The sequence below is a fragment of the Fopius arisanus genome, unplaced genomic scaffold, assembly GCF_000806365.1.
Source record: "Fopius arisanus strain USDA-PBARC FA_bdor unplaced genomic scaffold, ASM80636v1 scaffold00089, whole genome shotgun sequence".
Classification (NCBI taxonomy): domain Eukaryota; kingdom Metazoa; phylum Arthropoda; class Insecta; order Hymenoptera; family Braconidae; genus Fopius; species Fopius arisanus.
The window spans coordinates 340,278-362,833 of NW_011887828.1; the positions used below are offsets into that span (position 1 = coordinate 340,278).

The following is a 22,556-nucleotide window of genomic DNA, read 5'->3' on the forward strand; positions in this document are numbered from 1 at the left end:
GACCTAATTTCCGACCCACCGAAATAAATGATTGATTTTTTACGACCAAAATTGGATTTTTTCATCCAATAATACGGTCGTAATTAGTAACGCCGTAAACAGTCAATTTTGATCCGTTTCCTAGGGAATTTTCTAGGGACATGTCGGGCAGAAATCCCTCCAACCGGGCCTTAATAATTGTTGAATTTGTTGACAAAAATGGAACTGTTGAAGAAAAATGTTATATCTGATTGTTTCCTTCGTCACGGGTTCCAGGAATTATTGACACTCTCGGGTTCGCTGGTCTTTCCGAATTATCGACACTTTCGGGCTCGCGCTCTGCCTTATCTAAACCCACGCCCTCCGAAAATTACCGACACTCTTGACCTTGCGACCTGTTTGACTTACAGGTACACCCGTAAAATTAGTTCCGCCAGTACCGCTAGGAAATTTCGCGGTTGAAGCCTTGGTATTGGCGTTAGCAATCTCCCCTGTAATCTCTGCTTAAAGACCCGGGCCGAAGGTGCCGACCACATGAGCATAAGTCACTGTCGAAATATTAATATCCCAATTGTAAATCAATGTGTGAATCTATTGCGGCAAATTTACTCTTTCCAAGTTATTCAGCACCGATTTAAAAGGTCTAATGATTATGTCACTGATAACTATAAACAAGTAATGCAATATGGCTAATTTAGTCCCAAAGTATTGCAATGTATTCTCAAATAATAGAACTGGAATTAATAAAAAAATGAATTCTTTGCCTGCTAATAATTTCCGTAGTGTGCATAACAAACGAATATCCATAAATTTAACTTACTATTTAATGATCGAAAAAATCTAAAAAATATTGCGAATAAATAGCGTTAGAGGCGAAAAAGGAAGGAAAGGAGCATACGTACCGAAAAAGTGTTCAGAATTACGCACACACGGAATGGTTTCTTACGAGTCTATCAGAGTCAAAGGGTTCTTTTTCCTTTTTTTTTCAACATTGGAGGCAGACACGTCACGCATGCGCGGCTATCAATAGTAGTTTTGGAACGCGCGATGATCTCAGCTTAGTATTCTCAGTCTGAGACGTACTCAGACGCTGCTTACTCATCGCTTTAGTTCTAATTCTTTCTGTGATGTGATTTCATATAACCTCTTTCTCTGTCTCTTGAAAATTTTCGTGCGCATCGCGCACGCCCCACTTGATTTATATAGCGAGCTTAACTGATCGTATCCCTCACGTCGAATATATTACGATGGACGTCATCGGACCTGTTGCTCTACAGTTGGACCAAAATTCTCAGAAATGGACGACTAAAAAGCAAAAACGTGTTAATATCTCTAGAAATAGTATCTGTGAAATTTTGTGTGGGTCACAGTAATAAGTGTTTATACTCTTAGTGAATAAAGTGGACATGGAGCACTTAACCCCAAATTTTTCAACTGTGTAATGTTTATTTTGATGAACCAACGAGTCATTGTGAGTGATTGATAGAATATAAATAGTAAGATTTATTGAGTAAGGATGGGAATAGTGCAGACCCGCTGTTCTGAAGGAGCTGCCGGTGGAAGCGGCGTTGGTATCGGAATGCGGGATAGTCTGGGAATAAAGACACCCAGTTTTCAACAGCATCAACAGTGTCAGCGTACGTTAGGGAGCCTTGGTGGAGCGCACACTAGAAGTGGCAGTGTTAGAGCACCACCGAGGCAACCGATGCCTGATACTATAGAGCTGGAGAGACGTTTTACTAAAGTACTTGTAAGTATTCATTATCCATATAGATTATTTCTATTTGTCTTTACTTCAAGTAAAGAGCTTTACGTTAAAGGAAAAGGTAAGTTTGGTTTTGGTAAGTTTTAGATATGATATACAACTGTTTCAATTCGTCAGATGTTTTACATTTTCCAACATGTCACTATGAAAATACATATGAAGGATTCTTCTTCTAGTGGGCTGACTATTTTCATACCCGTGAATTCATTGGTAACCGTTTTCTCTCAGTTTCTATATTTTTTCTGTTTGAAGATGCTTTTAATATTTTTAATAATAATAGCAGTCAGTTTATAAAGTAAACGTTCAATTTCTTCATTTTATTCACTACCAAGGTATTTCTAGAGGAAAAGTACTTTTAAAAATACATAAAGATTTGGTTTTTTCTTCAACTTTTCAAAACAAATATTTTCAAATTTCTTCGAGTAGAAATTAACACCATAATGGTAGAAGAAGCCATTTGAAAAAGCGTAAAGGCAGGAGTTTAGATCTTCGGACCGGCTTAATTTCGATAAAAAAAATTCCACAACACTGGTTCCAATAGATTTATGCTTCCGTTAAAATGACATCATGGGATTTCCATTTCTTAGGGACAATCATAAAAAAAAGTCTCTTTAATGATGCTTTTTGCTCGTCTGATAACTTGTAATACTCTCTGGACAATCTAGTAATGTAAAGAAATATCTATTGTGATCACATTGGTGGGAAGTCTTAGGAAAAAAATCAATTGCTCATAGGTTGTCAATGATAGATTTTGAAATCGATAGACGATCTGATTTTAATAATCTCCATTTCCGGAACATATAATAACCTATCCGGGAGAAAAAGTACTCGCTTCGGATTCGAACCCGTATCAAAACACACTATTGTAATAAATCTAATATGCTGATTTATAGCAGACCGATCGAGAGAAATGTGGCAAATGAATTTATGGATATGATGATAATAGGTGGCCCACTTGACTAAAAATCCTCCGTGTAGAGGAAGACGGGATAATACACACCCTTTTCCACTAATGAATTAAATTGATTGATATATACTGCTCTCATTTCATTTAGAGGGCATTCAGACAAAAATATTTTTATCAAAACTTTGTCATTCAAATTGATAGGCCAAAAACGGAGCCATATAGAATCTTAGTTTTTTTCTCCAACTTTTGTCTTTTCATAATATCATTCCCAGATAGCACACAATACTATTTGTGATTTGCTTACTTACTCTAAAAGTATAATATTAGTATGCTTTATGAGTATGGGCATACAAGCAGTGTATATACCGCATTTACAAGGGCGAAGTCCATTTCTAATATGTGTTACTATTTTTATTGCGGAGTATGATACCATTATTATATCAGCATGGAACTAACAGACGCAGATTTTCGTTTTATTGAATAATTTGATTATTGATTCGGCTATGTAGGGAAGTGTGCCATAATACGGACATATTTTTATCTGAATTGATTTAGTAGAAACGAACGCTGTGAAATATCTGTCGGATCACAGAATGACTGTCTTAAATAATAAGTGCTTCGGGGAAAATCATTTAATTATTATTGGATTGAATATGAAATTGATGGTTTCGGAAAAAATCATCACTCATCAATCGAAAAAAATCATTGTTATTAGCAATTGTTTGCTGTATTTATTTGTTTTTTAATTTTTCAAGAATCTCTTTTGATAGGTCACCAGTCAACTATTTGCTGTATAGTTAATCCACTAATTTATGTTTATTGCAACCAAAAAACGTTAAAAATTAAAAAAGGACCAACTTGTAATGGACTCTCGCTTTACTCCAGCATCCCCCATAACCCTGTAAACACTTTTCATTCTTTTCTAGATTTTCGAAATTTGCGATTTTTCCCGATTAATTCATATGGAATAATGTCAGATGTTAATTTACCAATTTTCCGCACGGCAATGACAGTCTAATTTTCACAGTTTGTTGAAATGTGCATAGCACAGCGTAAGTCTTTATTTCAATTATTGGTGGAGATATTCAACATTTTTGTTCCTTCTAAAAACGTTTCCGTCACAATTGGAATTACGTGTCCTTCGAATGATCAATACACATCAAACCTACACATCAGGTGCGGAATTTTAGTAATTTTTCGAAAGAAATCTATTTTTTCAGACAGAAAGTTTTGAACAACGATTTGACGTTATTTCCTTCCCTATTTCTTTCTTTTCTTTTTAGTTTTGAAGTGCAGAAAATTTCCTAACGAAAACATATTTTCAATTTTACCGAAATGAAGTTGGGAAAAAAAATTTACTGCTTCGGAAAGTAGAATGTTTTCCACACACCTGCACAGAAAGTTGCTCTTTGATGAGCGGGAGAAAAGTGAGTACTTTCCGGTTTTCAGACAGCAAAACACGAAGCTGCCATTTCGGGCATGTTTAAAAACAGCATGTGCACTTCAGGCGGGAAAACATGACTTTCTGCCCTTGATGCACAATATACTTTGTGAATATCTAATAAAAAATCTATCAATCTTCGTATTTAGAATGGCGTCACCAATATAAGTTCATAAACAAATGATTTTCTAGGTTTTTTTTGCATTTTCAAGAGCGTTCACTACTGGAAGTTTTTTTCACATTTCCTATAACTGCATAGGTTCATCGTATCATGCATAAATTATGGATAAAAAAATCGATACCCTGTAAACCGGATTTTTTCTCTAAAAATGTTTTCAAGCGAAATAGATTCAATAAGTCGATTTTTATTTGAAAAACCCCTTTATCAGGAGTTCAATATGTGCTAAAAACAATCGTTCTAATGATTTTTTCCCTCACCTCTACTATCTGTTAAATTAAAAGTGATAAACAATGGCCAATTAATTTATTCATCGTTTTTCATTAGCAAATAGTCCAGTCCAAGGCAAAAATGAGAAGAATTTATCATCACTGAAATATTTCCAATGTTTAAAGCACTTTGCTCATGAAAATGAACAGTTTTCGCCGTGACATTTTCCTGCATGCCTTTCGCCATGATAGTTTCTAATTTATCCTTTTTTTCCAGGAATTTAATTTTCTTCATATGCGTGCACACATAAATTACGTATTCTATGCACTCTATTTTAGCTCCAATTAAAATCATGTGTTTTGAAATTAACGCTTATTTCCTCAACTACGCCATCTATCGTTGGTCGTACCAGAGCTTGCCCTCATTCGATTTCCTTCAATTCGATTTTTTAAGCAGTAACCATTATATACGTTCCTTCATATATAAGGAGTAGATTTACGGCAGATCTGCCGTTGAACATCGCATATTTAACAAATTATTGATTATTATTACACTCATTTAATTATTTTGGAAGGCATTTATTCGGTAATAAGTGGGAACATCGGCAAGGCATAGCTAGATATTTAGATGATAAGTTTTTTTGTATCAAAAATATGGCCACGACTGCTCAATCCATCTCAAACGTTTTTGTAAGTCTAATAAATTTTGACTCGGGCAAAGAGATAATCTATGCAAATGTCGTTCAACGAGTTCACCACATCAAATTTTTATTGCTCCCTTTATATTCGGATCATGGAATGGAATAACAAACCTATTTTTTTAATATTGTTCATTTTCACAAAGAAACTTTTCCATATTGACAGAATTGACGAATCCTCATCCATGGATTTGGTATTATTGATATTGAAAACAAGCAGTTTGCCGTTCCTAGCCGTAGAAGACATATGATTGTTACTTCACATGTTATTTATTTATTTTTTTAATTTTATTTTGGCATTAATTTCATTGATGGTTAGCTTCCGAATGGAGTACCTGTAATCTCTCAAATTTTCAAATATTTGTAAAAGAGAGGGTGTAAGTCGCATTTTTTTTAAAACATGAAAATTGAAATATCTTCAGATTTTTTTTCGAACGCATAAAACTCTTTGGTTCATATAATTAGGGCATAATGTACTGAATATTTTGCAAAAAAGAAAAATAAAATCAGTTGTGTCGTTTTTAAGATATTTGAGAAAATCGTTTCAGATACAAAGTTGAATATCTTCTGAACGAATCATCCGATTTAGCCCATCTGCAATACCAAACATCGCAGTCACGAGAGGATCCTTTCTGCCAAATTTCAAGTTGATAGATTGATTTTTAAAAATGAGAGAGGGTGTAGTTCGCATTTTTTTGAAACAAATAAAAATTGAAATATCTTGAGATTTTTCTTCGAACGCGTAAAACCCTCTAGTTCATATAATTAGGATATAATGTACCGAATATTTTGCAAAAAAAAAAATAAAATCAGTTGTGTCTTTTTTGAGATATTTGAGAAAATCTTTTCAGATACAAAGTTAAATATCTCCTGAACGAATCATCCGATTTAGCCCATCTGCAATACCAACCATCGCAGTCATAAGAGGAATCTTTCTGCCAAATTTCAAGTTGATAGATGGATTTTTAAAAATGAATGAGGGTGTAGTTCGCATTTTTTTTGAAAAAAATGATAATTGAAATATCTCGAAAACTTTGTAGGAACATATATATATATATTCTGACTGATCCATATAGAGCACATTGAGACGAACATTTCAGAAGAATGAAAAATGTAAACGGTTGGATAGTTTCTGAGATATTTCCAAAAAACTTTTCAGAAACAATCATAGATATTTGAAGAACTACTCGACCGATCGGGCTGAAATTCAGCACAGATGAAGTCCATATTAGAACCTATGAACTGACCAAATTTCAGATTTTTGGGAATTAATTTACCCAATTATACTCCTTCTTTTGTAAAAATTGACCCTCAGCTGACCGTAATCACCTACACACACGGTCTACAAACGTGGTATTTTTACGTTTCAGATCATTCTACATCATTTCCAGCCAAAATTAGAGAATCGAAAAATCGAACGATTGCAATGTTTCCGTTCGGAAGCAAAAAGGTTGTTATTTAAAAAAATGACAGATCCTTTCTATTCTCCATACAACGAGTACGGTAATTGATGTAAAGAGTATCGCTAGGACTCAAAAATAAGCTTTGTTAAATATTTCGGAATTGAAAGATGAAACATTTTTTCGCTATAACCTTTTTGGCAGTTTTTGTTTTGGATCACAATGAAGATTCTTATTATAAATGAATATTCTAATTTAATCGTCAGATGTTTTGGCTACACTCATTGATAACTGAATGTAATAATTTTGATTGATGAATATCTTCGAAACTACTGTAAATCGGGATGAATTTCATGAAAGCTTTTTATAGATCTTATTCTGCACTATGATAACAATTTTCACGGGAAATTCTCTATCTCATTTAGCCCCCTGGTGTTCTGACAAAACTATTTTTTTGACAGCAGTGATTTTTTTTCTTTTCCCTATGTTACCTCTGAATTAATAATAGCAACAAAATTACAAACATGTTCTCGTTAGGAAAGTTGAGTTTTTTTTTGGTCCCGATAACGGCTTGTAATTTAATTTACAAGTAAAACGTTTGTAGAAGAAGAAACAACAAAATTCCGAGTATGTCCATGAATAGTTGCGAAAGAGTTCTTAATCTGCGGTCATTTTTCGTCTTTCAGGCTACACTTTTAGATACAGAACAGTAAGATGGTTTTAAAAATTTGTCATTATCATGTTGAAAATTGACCGAATGACATACATTGCCCGCAATGGTCGCCCAATTTTGTTCATAAATGGTGAGAAAGAGAAAACTTCACTTTATTAAATTGCTTATCAAGCAAAAAAATGCATTAAGGAAAACTTGGCAGAAAAATCGGAGCCCCCTTCTCAAATCCTGGGTTAACTCTTTAACAAAAGAAATCCGAAACAAAATTACAGCCTGGAGAAACACCTGCTGGGACAATCGATTAAAAAATATTAATACAAAAAGTAACAACTCAATCTGGAAAATTGCAAAAACCTTTAACAATTCAAACAATTCTAAAATTTCTTATTTACTAGATGGTAATAACCATTTAACATCAGATATAGATAAAGCTAACTGTCTCGGCACTCACTATGCATTCATTCACAAAAGTACTGCCCAAAGAGGTAATTCTTCGTTTGTCCAAAAAGTTGAATCACAAATTAAAAAACTAGCATCAAGTACCCTCGTTGAAACGCCCCCTGGGCTCCTAACTAACCCTTCCGAAGTAGCTAACCTCATTAGGAAATTAAAAAATAAATCTGCTCCTGGCATGGATTCTATCACTAACATCGTTTTAAAAAACCTCCCAAAGAAAACTACTGTCTACTTAACAAAAGTCTTCAACTCTTGCCTCAGGTTGCAATACTTCCCAAAATATTGGAAATGTGCGATTGTTATTCCTATATTAAAAACCTGGTAAACCAGCAAACAAAGCTATTAGTTATAGACCAATCAGCTTACTTCCTAATATGGCGAAACTCTTCGAAAAACTGTGACACATAAGATTAGATAAAGTAATTTATAATCTAAGAATTATTCCCAACGAACAATTTGGGTTGAGGGCACACCACTCGACAAACCACCAGCTCCTACGCATCACCAACTTAATCAAAACCACCAAAGAAAAAAATGAAAACACAGCTATTGTACTTTTGGATAGCCTTCAACTCAGTATGGCCGGCTGATCTCATTCATAAACTTATTGACCAAAAAATTCCTAATTACTTAGCTAAAATCATTTTCTCTTTCATCCGAAATGGTCACTTACACAACATTGTTGCCGGAGTCCCACACAGCTCCATCTTATCACCGTTATTATTTAATTTATATATTACTTCAGTATTTTCTAAACTCCCCTCTAACACCAACCTAGCCGATTACGCTGACGACTTAGCCATTGTCTCCTCAAGTGTCTCGCTCACTAAGGCCATTTCCAGAGTGGAAAATGCAGCATCTCTTGTTATTGATGAACTACTCAAATGGAAGATAGCAGTGAACACTGCTAAATCTGAAGCAGTCATCTTCCATGCTAGATCAAATAAGAATACTAATGTAAAAATTAAAATTAGAAACGCTGTGATCTGACCAACCAAAGCCATTAAATATTTAGGTCTTCACATAGACCATAAATTGTTATGGAATGTTCACATTAATTCCTTAAACAATAGAGGTAAAGTCATTCTGGGCAGACTGTTCTTTCTGTTCAAATCGCCTGCTTTCAGTCAAAAATTGAAATTAATTATGTATAAAGGCCTTGTTAGACCGGTTATTACTTACGCTTGTTCCATCTGGCATAACGCCGCTCACACTCACATTGATAAACTCCAGATTACCCAAAACAAATTCTTAAGAATCATCGGTGGGTACAATAGGTTCACCCCAATTAACTAAATCCACAACGAATTAAATATAGAACCCATTCCAGTTTACATAAATAAACTAACAAAAAATTTCACCATAACTACTATAAACCATCCTAATAAATTAGTCAAAAATTTAGACACCAACAAAATCTCAGGTTGGTCCAGAAGACCCAACACCCAATAATTACCATAGAGTAATTATTCCTCCCCGACTTTATCCCCTTCCCTACAAACACTGAGCATCACTTATAGGGTTTTTCATAATTTGTTGCTTTTCCCTATTACAACCCTTCCTTCTGATTCCCTTACCATTCTGTAATTAATTATATATAAAAACTGATGTACATATAGGTATAGAGCCAATGGCTGGTGACCTAGCTTATTAAGCGTCATTTTATATTTTATATACAATGACACTGTACATACTCGCTTATCTTAATTAACTCTTGTTGAATGTTAAATGTCTTTGGGCTAGTCGTCAGCGTGCTGGCCCTATGACCAAAGCGTCCCGGTAGCGCAGGTTCGAGTCCCGAAAACGAACCCAGTGCCTGTGGAAGTTAGTTATAAGATAGGTAGATGAAAGTGCGGGTAGGTAATTAGGTTGGGGTACCGCGTAGGTACTGGGAAAGGGTTGGTAAAAGACCCACTAGAGTCCTACCATCTGGCACCACCCATTTATCTTTTTTTACTTCTGGTAAAAAGATTTAAAAAATGTTAGCATTTTAATATTCTTGTCGAAAATATCATTTTTTGGAGAATGTATATCCTAGTTTAGAATTAATACTCGATGATATCTTGACATGAATTTTTTGATTGTCCTTTTTTATCCGCACCAATTCTTGAAAATTGGAATACCAAAAAGAAAAAAATTTTGATTTCAAGCTTATTTCAGTTTCTATATTACTTCAAATGTGATTTGCCACATTTAAAAATTTTCGTATCGGATAAAAATTTTTGTTCAAAATTTTTTCTAGTTGTAATTTTATCTATTATTGTAGACCGTCAGAAACTGAGAACACTGAGAAAAAAATTGTTCTGAAATTAAAAAATGACGTTTTGAGTTGTAACTTTACATGCTTACAAGAATGGAAAGGTGAAATGGATACTAGTTGAAATATGCCGGAGGATGCTTTCAATTTAGGAATATATTTGGTAACAATTATTTTTTTGGGCAGTAATATCAAAAGAATATTTTTTATCTTTCCAATAAACACAGAAAATTATTAAAATTAATAATAGAAGTAAATAATTGATTTTTCTGTTTGCATTTTATATAACTGTGACATTAAGAGTATATTTATTCGTTTTGATTATGCATTTGGTATGGAACAATAAAGTAGCGCTAAATCGACTATGAGATTAAATCCATCAACTCGTTACTTACTTTGAAAATATTTATGATCGTTTTAAATCTAATTTAAGGAAAACAACCATTTTTGATCGCAAACAAATATGGTGTGACCTTGGCCGGTGGATTAGATTATATTAATTTCTGGTCGAGGCACGATGTTCAGGAATTCTCTAGAAAATACTGATTTGTACGGGGAGTATTCAATAGTCAGAGGGAGGGCCTGAAATACTAATGGGACGGGATGGTTGAAAATGATTATTCACGGGATTTCGGTGAAATGACATTCTGTATTCTAATTCTTCACAAATCCTCCTCACGATCTTTCCAATAGTTCCTCTCACACTCGAAAATCCTCTACAATATCCTTCGCTCTATTCACAATAAATTTTCACTTCTTTTCTCTTTCACACCCTAGTTCCTTTCCTCACACTTTTTCAGGATCTTTTCGGAGGGCTCTTCGGGGTAACTCTTCACAGGATCCCTTCGAGGCAACTCTCTTACTTTATGGGGCAATGACGCGTGGGGCAGCTGTAGCACGAGTGATTTCTTCCAACTATCCTCACCTCTTCCTCCCGATTAGCGCGATAATCTGTGCTAATCGGGGGTGTTCGTGATTGTGTGTCCTTTTCCTTCTTTCGACATGGGGGACTCGCTCGAGGGATGTCTCTTTCTTCCGGGATCACGTGGGGTTCTCTTCCTTGATGCGTGAGTGCTAGGGCGAGGGGGAGTAGGGGCGGGGGTAATGAATATCTGGGGATGGATTGTCCAACGGCGGCGAAACGATTAACTTAAATCCAACTTAGCCTAAGAAAAAATAAGATGTATTAATTAGGGGGCAGCGGGGGGCAAAATTCAGCCTCATCACAATAGGTAACCATCAACGTTTTAATCAATTATTGTCTTCGTTTGGTGGTTGATCTTCATTTTGAGAATTATAAAGTTCAGTTAACTAAGGGGACAAATTTTTTATTACATGTTAGTATCTCCCTTAGTCTTCGGGATATTAGTGGAAGATAATCTCAAAATACAATTTCTTCATCCAGGTGGATTTCTTATTTACTGATTTGACACTTATAAAAATTATGCCCTATATTTTTTGTTAGTGATGTTACCTTCAGTCAGAGCCGAAATATGCTATTTGTCGTATTGTAGTAGACTAAAAGGCTTTTCGTTGATAAAGTTCGATTCTTCGATTACTAGGATATGAAAAAATAATACCCTCGCCTAATAATACATTCATTTTGTCCAGTTATTTTTTATTCCCGTTGATATTATCACTCTCTCCGTTTCACTTCTGAGAGCAGGTGCCAGAAAACGAAAGTAGATTAGCCTGACTCAGAATAAAAAATAAAAAAACATATATAATTAAAATTCAACATATTTTTTCTCAAAATTTGTGCAATTATTGTGTTATAATATTTGTTGATAATTTGACAGAACGTCATAAATGATATTGTACTGTACCAGTGTAGAGCCCTACTGATTCAAACTTTTTAAGGAAAAAAAAATATTAAAATCAGTTCGATCAAATAAACCGTAATTACCATCGAACGTTTTTTTATTCGAAATAGGCAGCAATATGAGGAAAAATGATTTTTTCGATGCTTTCATAATGAGGAATCACCCTTGACAATTATTTTGTCTCCAGACGATATTTGCAGCAATGCAATAAATAAAATTAAATAATTGTCAATTCCTGAGGTGGAGCGATAATTTTACCAAATAAAGCAAATAATCTATGGATAAATAGTTGTTGTTGGGGAAATAAATATAACTCCTATACGAATTCTAAAGCCTTAACAGTTACGAATGAGACCGATCGGTCTGAAATCTGACACACATCAAGTCCATCTTAAGTGTCACCTATGAACTTACCAAATTTCGGATTTTCGGCAATTAGTTTACCTGACTATCCTTCTTTGTTTGTGAAAATTGACCCTCAGTTGACCATCTGCATATACACACATGGCCCTCAAACTTGGTATTTTTACGTTTCAGATCATTTTACGCCATTTTCGGGCAAAATTGGAGAATAGAATGTAACGTGACATATTTACGGGGAATGGAAAATGCCCATTACCTTCGCCCTACTGCCCCTAAGCCTAATAAAACCTACTAAAATTTAACCTTATGGGCGCCAGGTAATTTTTCTCCGGAATTACCAAACCGGAAAAAGTCCTTAATCCTAAACTTAACTAACCTCGAAACTCATTGCGTCGAAAATCGTACCTCAAACTTCTAAAACTCTAACTCAAAAATATACTCTAAAATCAAAAAGGAAACCTGAAGGGAACGGAAAGGATAATTAGGCTTTTGGGGAAAGGTGACGGTCCTGGGGTCGCTCAGTATGTCAGTTGTGGAGAGAGGGGTGGACCGTAAATGCAGCAAGGTTACTGCAAAAATCGGGAAAAATACCAAAAAAGGAAAGAGGAGGCGAGAAATAAATTCATGCAACAAAACATTGTCCTTACGTGTTCCGCTATTGAGAGTCGAAATGCAATACAAGGATAATAATCAATTCTATAAAAAAATAAACTATTTGAGATACTCTACTTTCAAATTTTTATTAATACTTTCAACCCTCTCGAAATATAAACGTTCCATTAAAACTCCCCAAATATAATTTTAATTGTATTATTGAATCGTCGCGAAAAGTAAGTCTCCCAACAAAACTCTGCTGCATCCTCGCTGCTCGGTTAGCAGCGAGGAGAAATCCACAAAATAAATCTAACTTCGCTTAAAATTCGATAACTCGGAATCCGCTCCGCAGATTCCGGAAAACCCTGAACCATCTGGTTCGGGACATCATTCCCCACAATCCCACAAAAATTTAGGCGTAAGGGTACATAATTAGCCCCGTTAAAGCAATTAATAACCACGATGAAATTTAACTCGCGATTCCCCACCTGTTGCACATAGCCACTCGATGGCTGCCTCAATTGCACCACGAGGGAGAACCACTGGCCTTGTTCGTTGGTCGTGGACATAGTCCCCAAAAACCACCATGAAAATACCCTCAAAATCCTCCCAAAATCCCACCAATAACCTCCCAACCGCACCGGGGGATAATGCAGGCCGAAATTATTCGGAAAAACCCTCCACAAACCTCTTCAAAACCGCCCAAAATTTGGGGGACACAACCGATGCCATTTCCATGGCTCGGAAAACTCTCATGACCGCCAATGATTATCGGGGAGCCGTCAACAGGGGAAAAATCTTTAAATAAAACCGTAAAAACTCACTGTGGATTTTCTCGCAGCCCTTCTCTTTCGTTTCAGGACCATCTCGGCTGCTTCTCACTTCTCGTGTCTTGGGATGTCCTGGTCAAGTCCCACTAATCACTCTTATTCACTCACGTGTGGATGTTATCGCGGTTAATACGCAACTGATTTTCGGAGGTGAGTGTCGCGTTGCGCTGACCCCCTAATCACGCGGATCCCTCTACCTTATTATGGGCCAAGCCCTTCGTGGGGGAATTAATTCAAATTTGAATTAATTCTCCAATCCTAAAATTTATCTATGGCCCTCATTTCTTGTTCCTGATCGGTTCTCCGGGATTCTTGGAATTAAAAGACCCTTATTTCTAATTCTTAAGCCTAATTTTATTTTACTAACCCTTAATTTATATGGCAATCCGCCGGGATATCGACTGATTTTATCCCGAGCGGCCTTCCACTCGTAATCAGTCTTTGGCAATCCGTCGGAGTTGTTAATATTTTTACCCCGTACGGCCTTCCACCCGTACCAATTAATCCCCAGAACCCTTTTTCCTAGAGCGCCGACTTTTTAGCCGGACCTACCCGACCCGGAGACTTACCCTAACCTTGACCCTAAAATTTCTAAGCCACCCCGAAGGGGGATAATCCTAACCTTCACGAACCTCAGCCTATTTAACTCGTTCCTAACCCACCCCGAAAGGGGGGAAATCCTAATTTTCCTAAACCTAACCCGTAATTTATTTGCCTCGCTCTCTCTCTATTTCTAAATTTTATTGGGGATTCTAACGGGCATCCCCAATGCTCGTTACAAGAAAACTCGGACGATTGCAATGCTGCCATTCGGAAGCAAAAATTGAATTACTCATTTTTTATTTTATTCATACTACCGAGTTCTAGTCCAAGATAGTGTCGAAAATTAAAGCTCTAATTGTGATTAGCCGAGAACCCATCCTAGTTGACGCTGTCTCACACTGTAGCCTCTGATAAGAACTCACTCGGACTTGATCAGCGGATTGATTAGTGAATCTCAGCATTACTCAACCAAATTGGATACTTATATGACTAGAGGACCCTGCATTGAGCTTGAGCACTAGAGGATTCAGGATTCTCAATTGAATCAATGTTATTTTGAAAATATGCAATTGTACATGATTTTCATTTTCCAGAATATGTATACAGAAAGCCGGACGCGCCAAGTGGACTTTTTTAACTGAAAATGGAGGTATCAATAGTGGCTTTTCAATTCATGTATGTTATTGATTTTTTCACTTGTAGTATCAAGTCTCGATAATAAGTAAGGTTAGTAAACTCCGTGTTTGGCGCATTTTTTTTTCATGTTTTTTTAATTTGAGATATTTTTCCGAAGATCTGAACAAAGAAAAAATGTCCACATGGCAACATTTTGTCACAAATTTTTGTTGATTTTTACAAGACTTCATTTATTTTTACAAAGCATATCGATTGTTTTCAAAGTAATATAATGAATATGAAGAATTAATCAATCAGCCATTATCTCTCAATATAGTTTTTCGCCTCAACTTTCCAGCTTCCCATAATTTGCATGGGAATACGTTATACTACAATAAACGATAATTGCTCTCAAACGATTACATTTGATTATCAACATTTTGAGGGGTCTTATAACTGCTCAGATTGGTTTCCTCCGAAGATACGTGTCTACACAACGAGAAGAGCCTGAGTCAGATTTTCGATACATACATTCACTTTTATCGATGGTTTTATAATTAGAAATTAGAGATTACCTTTCAGATTGTTCTCATATTTTTAGATCTTCATTTTCTTCTCTCCAAAATATAATATACATACATTTATATATACATACGATATCGCCGACAGCCACGTAGAGGGCATGCAAGTCGAACGAAAATGGCTGTCCTGCCAAAATAGGTGCTAAATTTCAGTTTCAAATTTTAAATATAAAATTTAAAAATAGGAATTTGCAACGGAAAACCTTGGAGAATATACTTCGAAAATGGTATTTAGCCATTATTATTTTCCTTCTGAATGCAAATTTTTCTGCGTTCATCAATATAACGATTTTTTTGAGTGGAGTCACTCAACCTCAGCGAAGTTTCAGCTGCGAAGGCTTTCTCAGCCCCTCATCGTCCGTCTTTGAAATTCTTATCAGAGTTATATTAATTTTCTCACCAACGACTATTACGACTATTTATCTACCATCTTTTGTATTTCAAATTATTGGGTAAAATCGACCCGATAAAGTTATCGCTCCACCTCAGAATTTTGAATAATTGATCAATTTTATTTATTGAAATGCTGCAACAATATCGTCTGAACGCAAAATAATTATTAGGGGAGATTCCTTATCATGAAGGCATTCAAAAGCCTAATGATGGGTCATGGAGCAAGAGAAAGAATAAAATTTTCTTAAAAACGTTAGTCTGAAATAATATGAATAAGAGAAGAGAAGCTCAATCGACATTACGAAAATGCAGATATCTCGGAAAGTATGAACGCGCACAATCGTCCCTTAAGGGGACGATTGTAAATGGATTGCAATTTTGTATGTAATATGTATGATTCAAGTATAGTTCTTTTACTTTAAACAAATGAAGTTGGTTTGCCACATTGGCTTTCGCATGCAGGCTTTAAAAGTTGCTGTTCACTCTTGGTAATCATGACTATTTTATTAATAGCTACTATATAAGGGCAAAGTTTTCCTCAATATAGCTTGTCCAAACGTGCCTCCACTGCATTTAAAAATAATATATATGGTAACACTGAGCGATACTCAACCTCTATTTTACGAATTATAAGTATAATTCTCCCTAGTTTACTAACAGAACCTAATTCATATTAGAATATTTGTTTTGTTACAGATATGCATTCATGAGAATTTTTTGGGGAGAATAATAGTTGCGTGGAATCAAGATAGTAAATTTTGAGTGTAAGATTAGCGTTTAAGAATAAAGTAGACCTGGCAGATACATTTATCAGAATAGGAAATTCCATTTAGATTGGTTACGATGAACTATGTACCATCGCTGACAGTTACTTGGGATCGGATTGAGTTGGGACCAATATAGATTTGGCAAATGTAGTCTCCATTACGGACTAGTTGTGATTTATCTAACCAAGGTTAGACCTTGGTTGAAGTTAATTTTTCTAGTCTAGAGCTCTCCGTTCATTAAGTTAAGTGGTGGGGGTCTTATTTCAATCACTTGACAGAAAAATAAAAAAATTATCAGTGCTTTTTTCATCCTACACGATATTGAATGGTACAATTCTATTAGCCACCTTGGAGCTGGAAATAATAATGATTAATAAATTCCAGAAGGGGCATTCCACGCTATTTCAATAAAATTTTTTTTTTTCGATTATCTTAAAACGTGAATCCTCAGATATCTTAAAACGTGAAGAAAGAAAAAACACAATTGTTTTTCAATAGTTATGCATGCTACAAAAATTTGAGGTGTCTGGGTGTAAGCAATTGGTTATAAAATCCTTACTAAATCCTACTATACAAAAATTGTAAAAAAAAACATGTTTTCAGGTTTCTTAAAATCTGAAAAAAATATATACAATACAGTACTTATGGAAGATCTGATGGTTAAATTGTAAAGGAGTGCATCGACATAGGATCTGAGATATTCATTATTTAATGAGGTGATGACTTCTGCGCCGTTGAACGGATGTTTTCGGTATCTGGGAAGTTAATACGCAATCATTTATCAATGAATTTATTCTCCTGCTAAATGAAATTTGGAAAGCAACAAAAAAAAGCTAATTTATTAAGTTCTAAAATGACATAGAATTTAGTAAAAATATTCAAAAAACTGCAATGTTAGAAATTAATAAAGCAGCATTATTTTTGTACTTTTCAAAATTTAAATCAGAAAGAAAACAAATTCCGATATAAATAATTGCGTATTAATTTTCAATATACCTAAAACTTTCGCTCATCGTCGCATACTTTTCGACTCGACTTGCTCGGCGCAGTGATCTCACCACCTTCACCCATCGCCGCCTCATTCAGTAATGAATATCTCAGACCCTATGTCGAAGCACCTTTTTAAAATTTAACCATCCATTCTCTGATAAGTACTCTATTGTATACATTTTTTTTTATTCACGTCGCGCGACGCGCAATGCGTTTGAATGTATGCTTTACGCCAGAGGGCCCAGCAACCTTCAGGTAGTCGGGAGCCAGCCTATTACAAGGATCGGGATACTCCCTTAGCTACCCAATTCCCCAACCATTGAATGCGAATAACTCCCAGTGGAAACGCTATTCCCGCCAGCCACGTGGAGTGGCGTACCAGTCGAATAAAAATGGCTGACCCGCCAGAATTGGCACAAATTTTCAGTTTTTAATTTAGATTAGAAAATTGAAAAATTGAAATTCACAATGAAAAACCCTCAAGAATATATTTCGGAATTGGTTTTCGGTAATTATCATTTTCCTACCCAATATTGTAACGCTAACTGTGGAAAATAAAAATTTGCTACAGTCATTTTTGGAATATATTCCTGATTATTTCCTTCATCACGATCTCGGCCAATCAGTACAGTATTTTCGGTCGTGTAGCTTGTTTCAATCTGATAATTTCTTTATAGCCTGTCAATGGTTTCTCCCGAATATGGCAAATATCTTTCAAGTATTTGTCAACTCCGCTTTCTAGTTGGAATTCATTTCAAGATGCTAATTAAAAATGAGTCGATTTGGACAGAGTTCTCCAGCGGAAATTGATGGGAAAATACGAAACCTTGTCTACAGTAAAGTCGTAGCGTCGTAGCCTTCAAACTGATCCTACGAAATTAAAAAAGAGTGCTGTCGCCCTGGAAGCATCGGAGATAGAGAAAATGCATGATGTCTGGAGTGAGTAGACTCCAGAGGGATTACAAAAAAAAGTTTTTCGTGGTTGCTTCGATGGAATTAGCGTGGAGAGGTTGTGAGAGCAACGGCGCCTTGATCCAACATTTTGAAGCGGAAACGAACAATGATGGTACCCCGAGTGGTCACCTCGAATACAACCGCGTTTTCACTAAAACGACACAATGAGGTAATCAGAAACTGGCACAAAGTAAGTGGCTAACGCCAAACGCGATTGATCCGACCAAATTCCCAGTGAGACTCTTCAAGGAATTGATGTCCAAGAGGAATGAAAATATCAAGACTGACAGATTATTGCCAACACCCAACCCCCACTGGACAAAGCTAAATAGCAAGGGCTGGAATAAAGCCATGCCGATCGGAAAGAATTTTTTCAATGGTTGAGAGATACGGCAGCGAAGGCTGGACTGAATACCGATACAAAGCAGATCACGAATCACTCCAGCACAGCTATTGCAGTTACGACGCTTACTGACTCATTCCATTCAATCGTATTTATATTTGAATCCACAGCATCATGGTCAAATTGTAAAAAAAATGAGGAGAGACAAGGAACCTTCATGTACAATAAGTGCTACTTCCCTCCATGCTGCTCTGACTACTTCTACAATTACTCTGTCGACCAGTCCTCTGATAGTGTCTTCTCATGTTCAAAAATCCGATAAAACTTGCAATTTATCAGCGTCCTAAAATACAAATTGCTCCTCAAATACCGTACTCCGATACCGTACTCGGAATACCCCTCGACCTTCAAAATTCATCGAATATTTCCCTCAAGTTTTCCTGCATAGCAACGATCGGGATCAGATCCCTCTCGTTGCTGTGCAACAAAACTTCCGGAAAATATTCGCTAATTTTGAAGGTTTTGGGGGATTATAGCTGAAAATTGCATTGCAGATTTTTATATTGCATTTGCAATGAGGAAATGAATGTTCTCATTATTTCTCTCTTGGACCATACCTTATGACTTGTGATTTCGATAAAATGATGGAACGTGGCAGTTCTGTCCGTTGCTATTTTCTTCTCAAAATTCTTATTCTTATATTTCAGAATTCTTAATTTTTATTCATTTCCTCAGCAAAGACTATTACAACCATTGCTCACAATATAATAATTAAATCGTAAAATAATTTGTGGACAAATAGTGGTATAAGACTTACACCACTATTCATCCACGAATTGTTTGCTTCATATTGTTGGGTACAGTTATCGCCCCACCTCAGGAATGGACAATTACTTTATTTTATTCATTACATTGCTGCAAATATTGTCTGGAGATGAAATAATTGTCAAAGATGATTCTCATCATGAAAGCATCGAAAGAATAATTTTTCCTTATATTGCTGCCTATTTCGATTAAAAAAAATATTTATGTTTCAAATTGATGGAAAATCAAAATTCCCGCTCGATCGCACGGTGGCCCTGTGCCGGTATCAGTCGTACCAGGGCCAAGGAGAGAGAAAAATCGAATTAGAGCATGTTGTTTCGTTAAGTGTCAAAGCTGGGGAGACGCGTGAGCCCAATCCACTTACGAAGCTAGCTGCGTTAATTTGATTTTTCTCTTTCCTTGACCCTTAGTTCGACCGATATCGGCAGAGAGGGACGGTGCAATCGAGCGGGAATTTTCAACTTTCCATTGATTTGAAATTTAAATGTCGATTTTTCATTCGAAATAGGCAGCAATATTCGGAAATTTTTTTTTTTATGTTTGCGTAACGAGAAATAACCTCCAACAATTACTTAGTGCCCCGACGATATTTGCAGCAATTGAATAAATAAAGTAGAATAATTGTCCAAAGTTCTGAGGTAGAGCACTTTATTGTACCCAACTGTACAATACAAATCAATACAACAATACCCAAGAATATGAAGCAAATAAGTGCTGGATAAATAGTCGTTGTTGAGAAAACGAATATAACTCTGATGAGAATTCTAAAAGCTAATGATGAGAACAGAGCTAGGAAAGCCGTAGTGGTTAAGAATGAGGTCATTGACGCTGACTGACTCTACTGAAAAAAACCGCTGTATTGATGAATACAGAAACATTTGCAAATTAACCTATCAAAATTTCTACAATCGTTCGACAAACGATACAAGTTAGGCCTGAATGAAGCTTATGGCTGCCCTTGGAAAAAGAGCCTGCTTGATTGCCATTAATAAAATTGAATTACGTATTTTTTCTTTTATTTATCTACCACACTATCCGAAATATAGTTCTAACCTGTTTAAACAAAAATACAAAATCCATCACTTGCAGTGTCTGATATACTGGAATGAAATGTAATATTCGAACGGATTTTTGAGGGATACGAACAATACTCGTACAATCTCAACATATGACAAAAATCGATGAAAATTTATAATTTTGTGTTTTCGTTCATAAGCGAAAGAGCAAAGAGCAGAAATTGGATTGCCCTTAATAAATGCCAAGTGTTCACGAGATTTTCGATTAATGACGATGCTTGATGAAAAAAGTGTCTTAGTGATGCACTGGCATATCATGAAGGTGGATTTTTTAGAAATCCAATAGTTTCATTTGCAAAATTAAAAATGCAGTATCAAAATCTGCAATGGAATTTTCAGGAATATATTTCTAAGTCGGGCCATGGAAAATTTTTATTTTTCACATTTAATGCGAAGACAAATCCTACCGAGGTATATACACGCCAAATTCAAATTAAATTATGAATAATTAATTCCGTCTCCTCGTATATTCTACAATTCTCCTTTGCAACCGACAGGATACCTTGAATGTAGTGTATACGTCTGATAACAAAAAATCCCAACCACAAGGAAAAAATGAGGAAGAAAACGGCTCCTTCAAATCGTGATGTTGTGGAGACATATCTACCAGTCGTCACTTAAAGTTCCATGTCAAAACACCGCATTATAATCCGATGAAAAAGAATGAATGATGATGGTGAAAGGCGTATGAGAGCCAGTAAAAATAGAAACATGATGGGTAGGGTTCGCACGGCTTGGGACAATTGATTGATAATTAATTATTTTCTATATGATCCAACGTATACAAACAATTTATGAGGGTGACTTCATTTCCATGGGAGTTTTAAATATACCTAGTTGTAAAACTACAATGAATAATCCATGTTACGGGCGCCCAGGTTATTCTATACTCCAAGCATTTGCAATCGTCTGGCATGCGGTTCCGCAATGCACGGAAGTCTATTCTCACATAGTTATATTCTTATATCGAACTTATAATCAGTGTTCTGAATATATGATAATGTCATTCGAATTTCTCTTCTATTTTCATTCAACTAGTGTATTCATATTTTGTAAAGTAATTAAACGTTTTGTAGCTGCATTTTAGATGATTGGAAAAAATTCACAATCTATTACTAATGAATATTCCGTTGCATTTGAATACGGAATAATTTTCAAGTTTGAGTTTTACAATCGGAAGGAGAAAGAGACTCTTTTTCGAAAAGCCACCACACAAGTTAAAAAAAGCTGTCACGATAATATATTTTGACGCTCCAGTAGGAAAATATTGAATTTTTTTGTAAGCAGAAAATGGAGAAAAAAGAAATTTAATGATTTTTACAAAGTGGTGTGTCGGATTATGGAATTAAATAAGCAAACACATTTGTTGACTTTCAGAAATGATTTTAATTTTGAATATTTCTAAGACTTGACAGACAGAAGGCACTTCACACAATGAATATCTACAAGAGACTCATAGAGGTATTACAAGTTAGACTCAATTGCCCCGGAGAGGGCAATATAATTTCCACCCCCTGAAATATTTTCTTTTCCTTTTTTTTTCCTCTTCTGACCCCTTCTGGTCAGCAGATCTATTTTTATCAATATACAAATGTTATAAAAACTAAGGAAGGACTGTGGACATTTGTGTTACACCATTACCGTCGTTACATTATCATCGTCATTATTCTCGTTCGTGACCTTCTCAGCGACTCCAGGAGTGCAGAGCTGGAAGGAAGGCTATTCAATTAATTAATACTATTCTTTCATTCAAACCATTGGTAACCCTTATTTTTACCTCCCATTTCCAACGTTTTTTTTCTTTTTCTTTCATTAATGTGAGGGGCAGCGGGTCCGACCAATGATCGAAACCGATTCCAGGTGCTGATATCTTTATCTTCTCGGGGTGGTAATTTT

General features: G+C 35.6%; 2 protein-coding genes across 4 annotated transcripts in view; one reads left to right on the forward strand and one right to left on the reverse strand.

Moving 5' to 3' along the window:
• LOC105270498 (uncharacterized) overlaps window positions 1-984 on the reverse strand; it is a 12,631-nt gene extending 11,647 nt beyond the window's left edge. Inside the window, exon 1 of one of the 2 annotated variants that reach the window (XR_892544.1) lies at window positions 882-984. The gene's annotated coding sequence lies outside the window, so the exon portion shown is untranslated. The remainder of the gene's footprint in view (window positions 1-881) is intronic. The other variant, XM_011311480.1, reaches the window with a different exon arrangement.
• An 86-nt stretch (window positions 985-1,070) lies between these two features.
• Frl (formin-like protein) overlaps window positions 1,071-22,556 on the forward strand; it is a 152,152-nt gene continuing 130,666 nt past the window's right edge. The window contains exon 1 of one of the 2 annotated variants that reach the window (XM_011311478.1): window positions 1,071-1,729. In XM_011311478.1, coding sequence (XP_011309780.1) covers window positions 1,496-1,729 — 234 coding nt within the window. In that variant the 5' untranslated portion in view covers window positions 1,071-1,495. The remainder of the gene's footprint in view (window positions 1,730-22,556) is intronic. The other variant, XM_011311477.1, reaches the window with a different exon arrangement.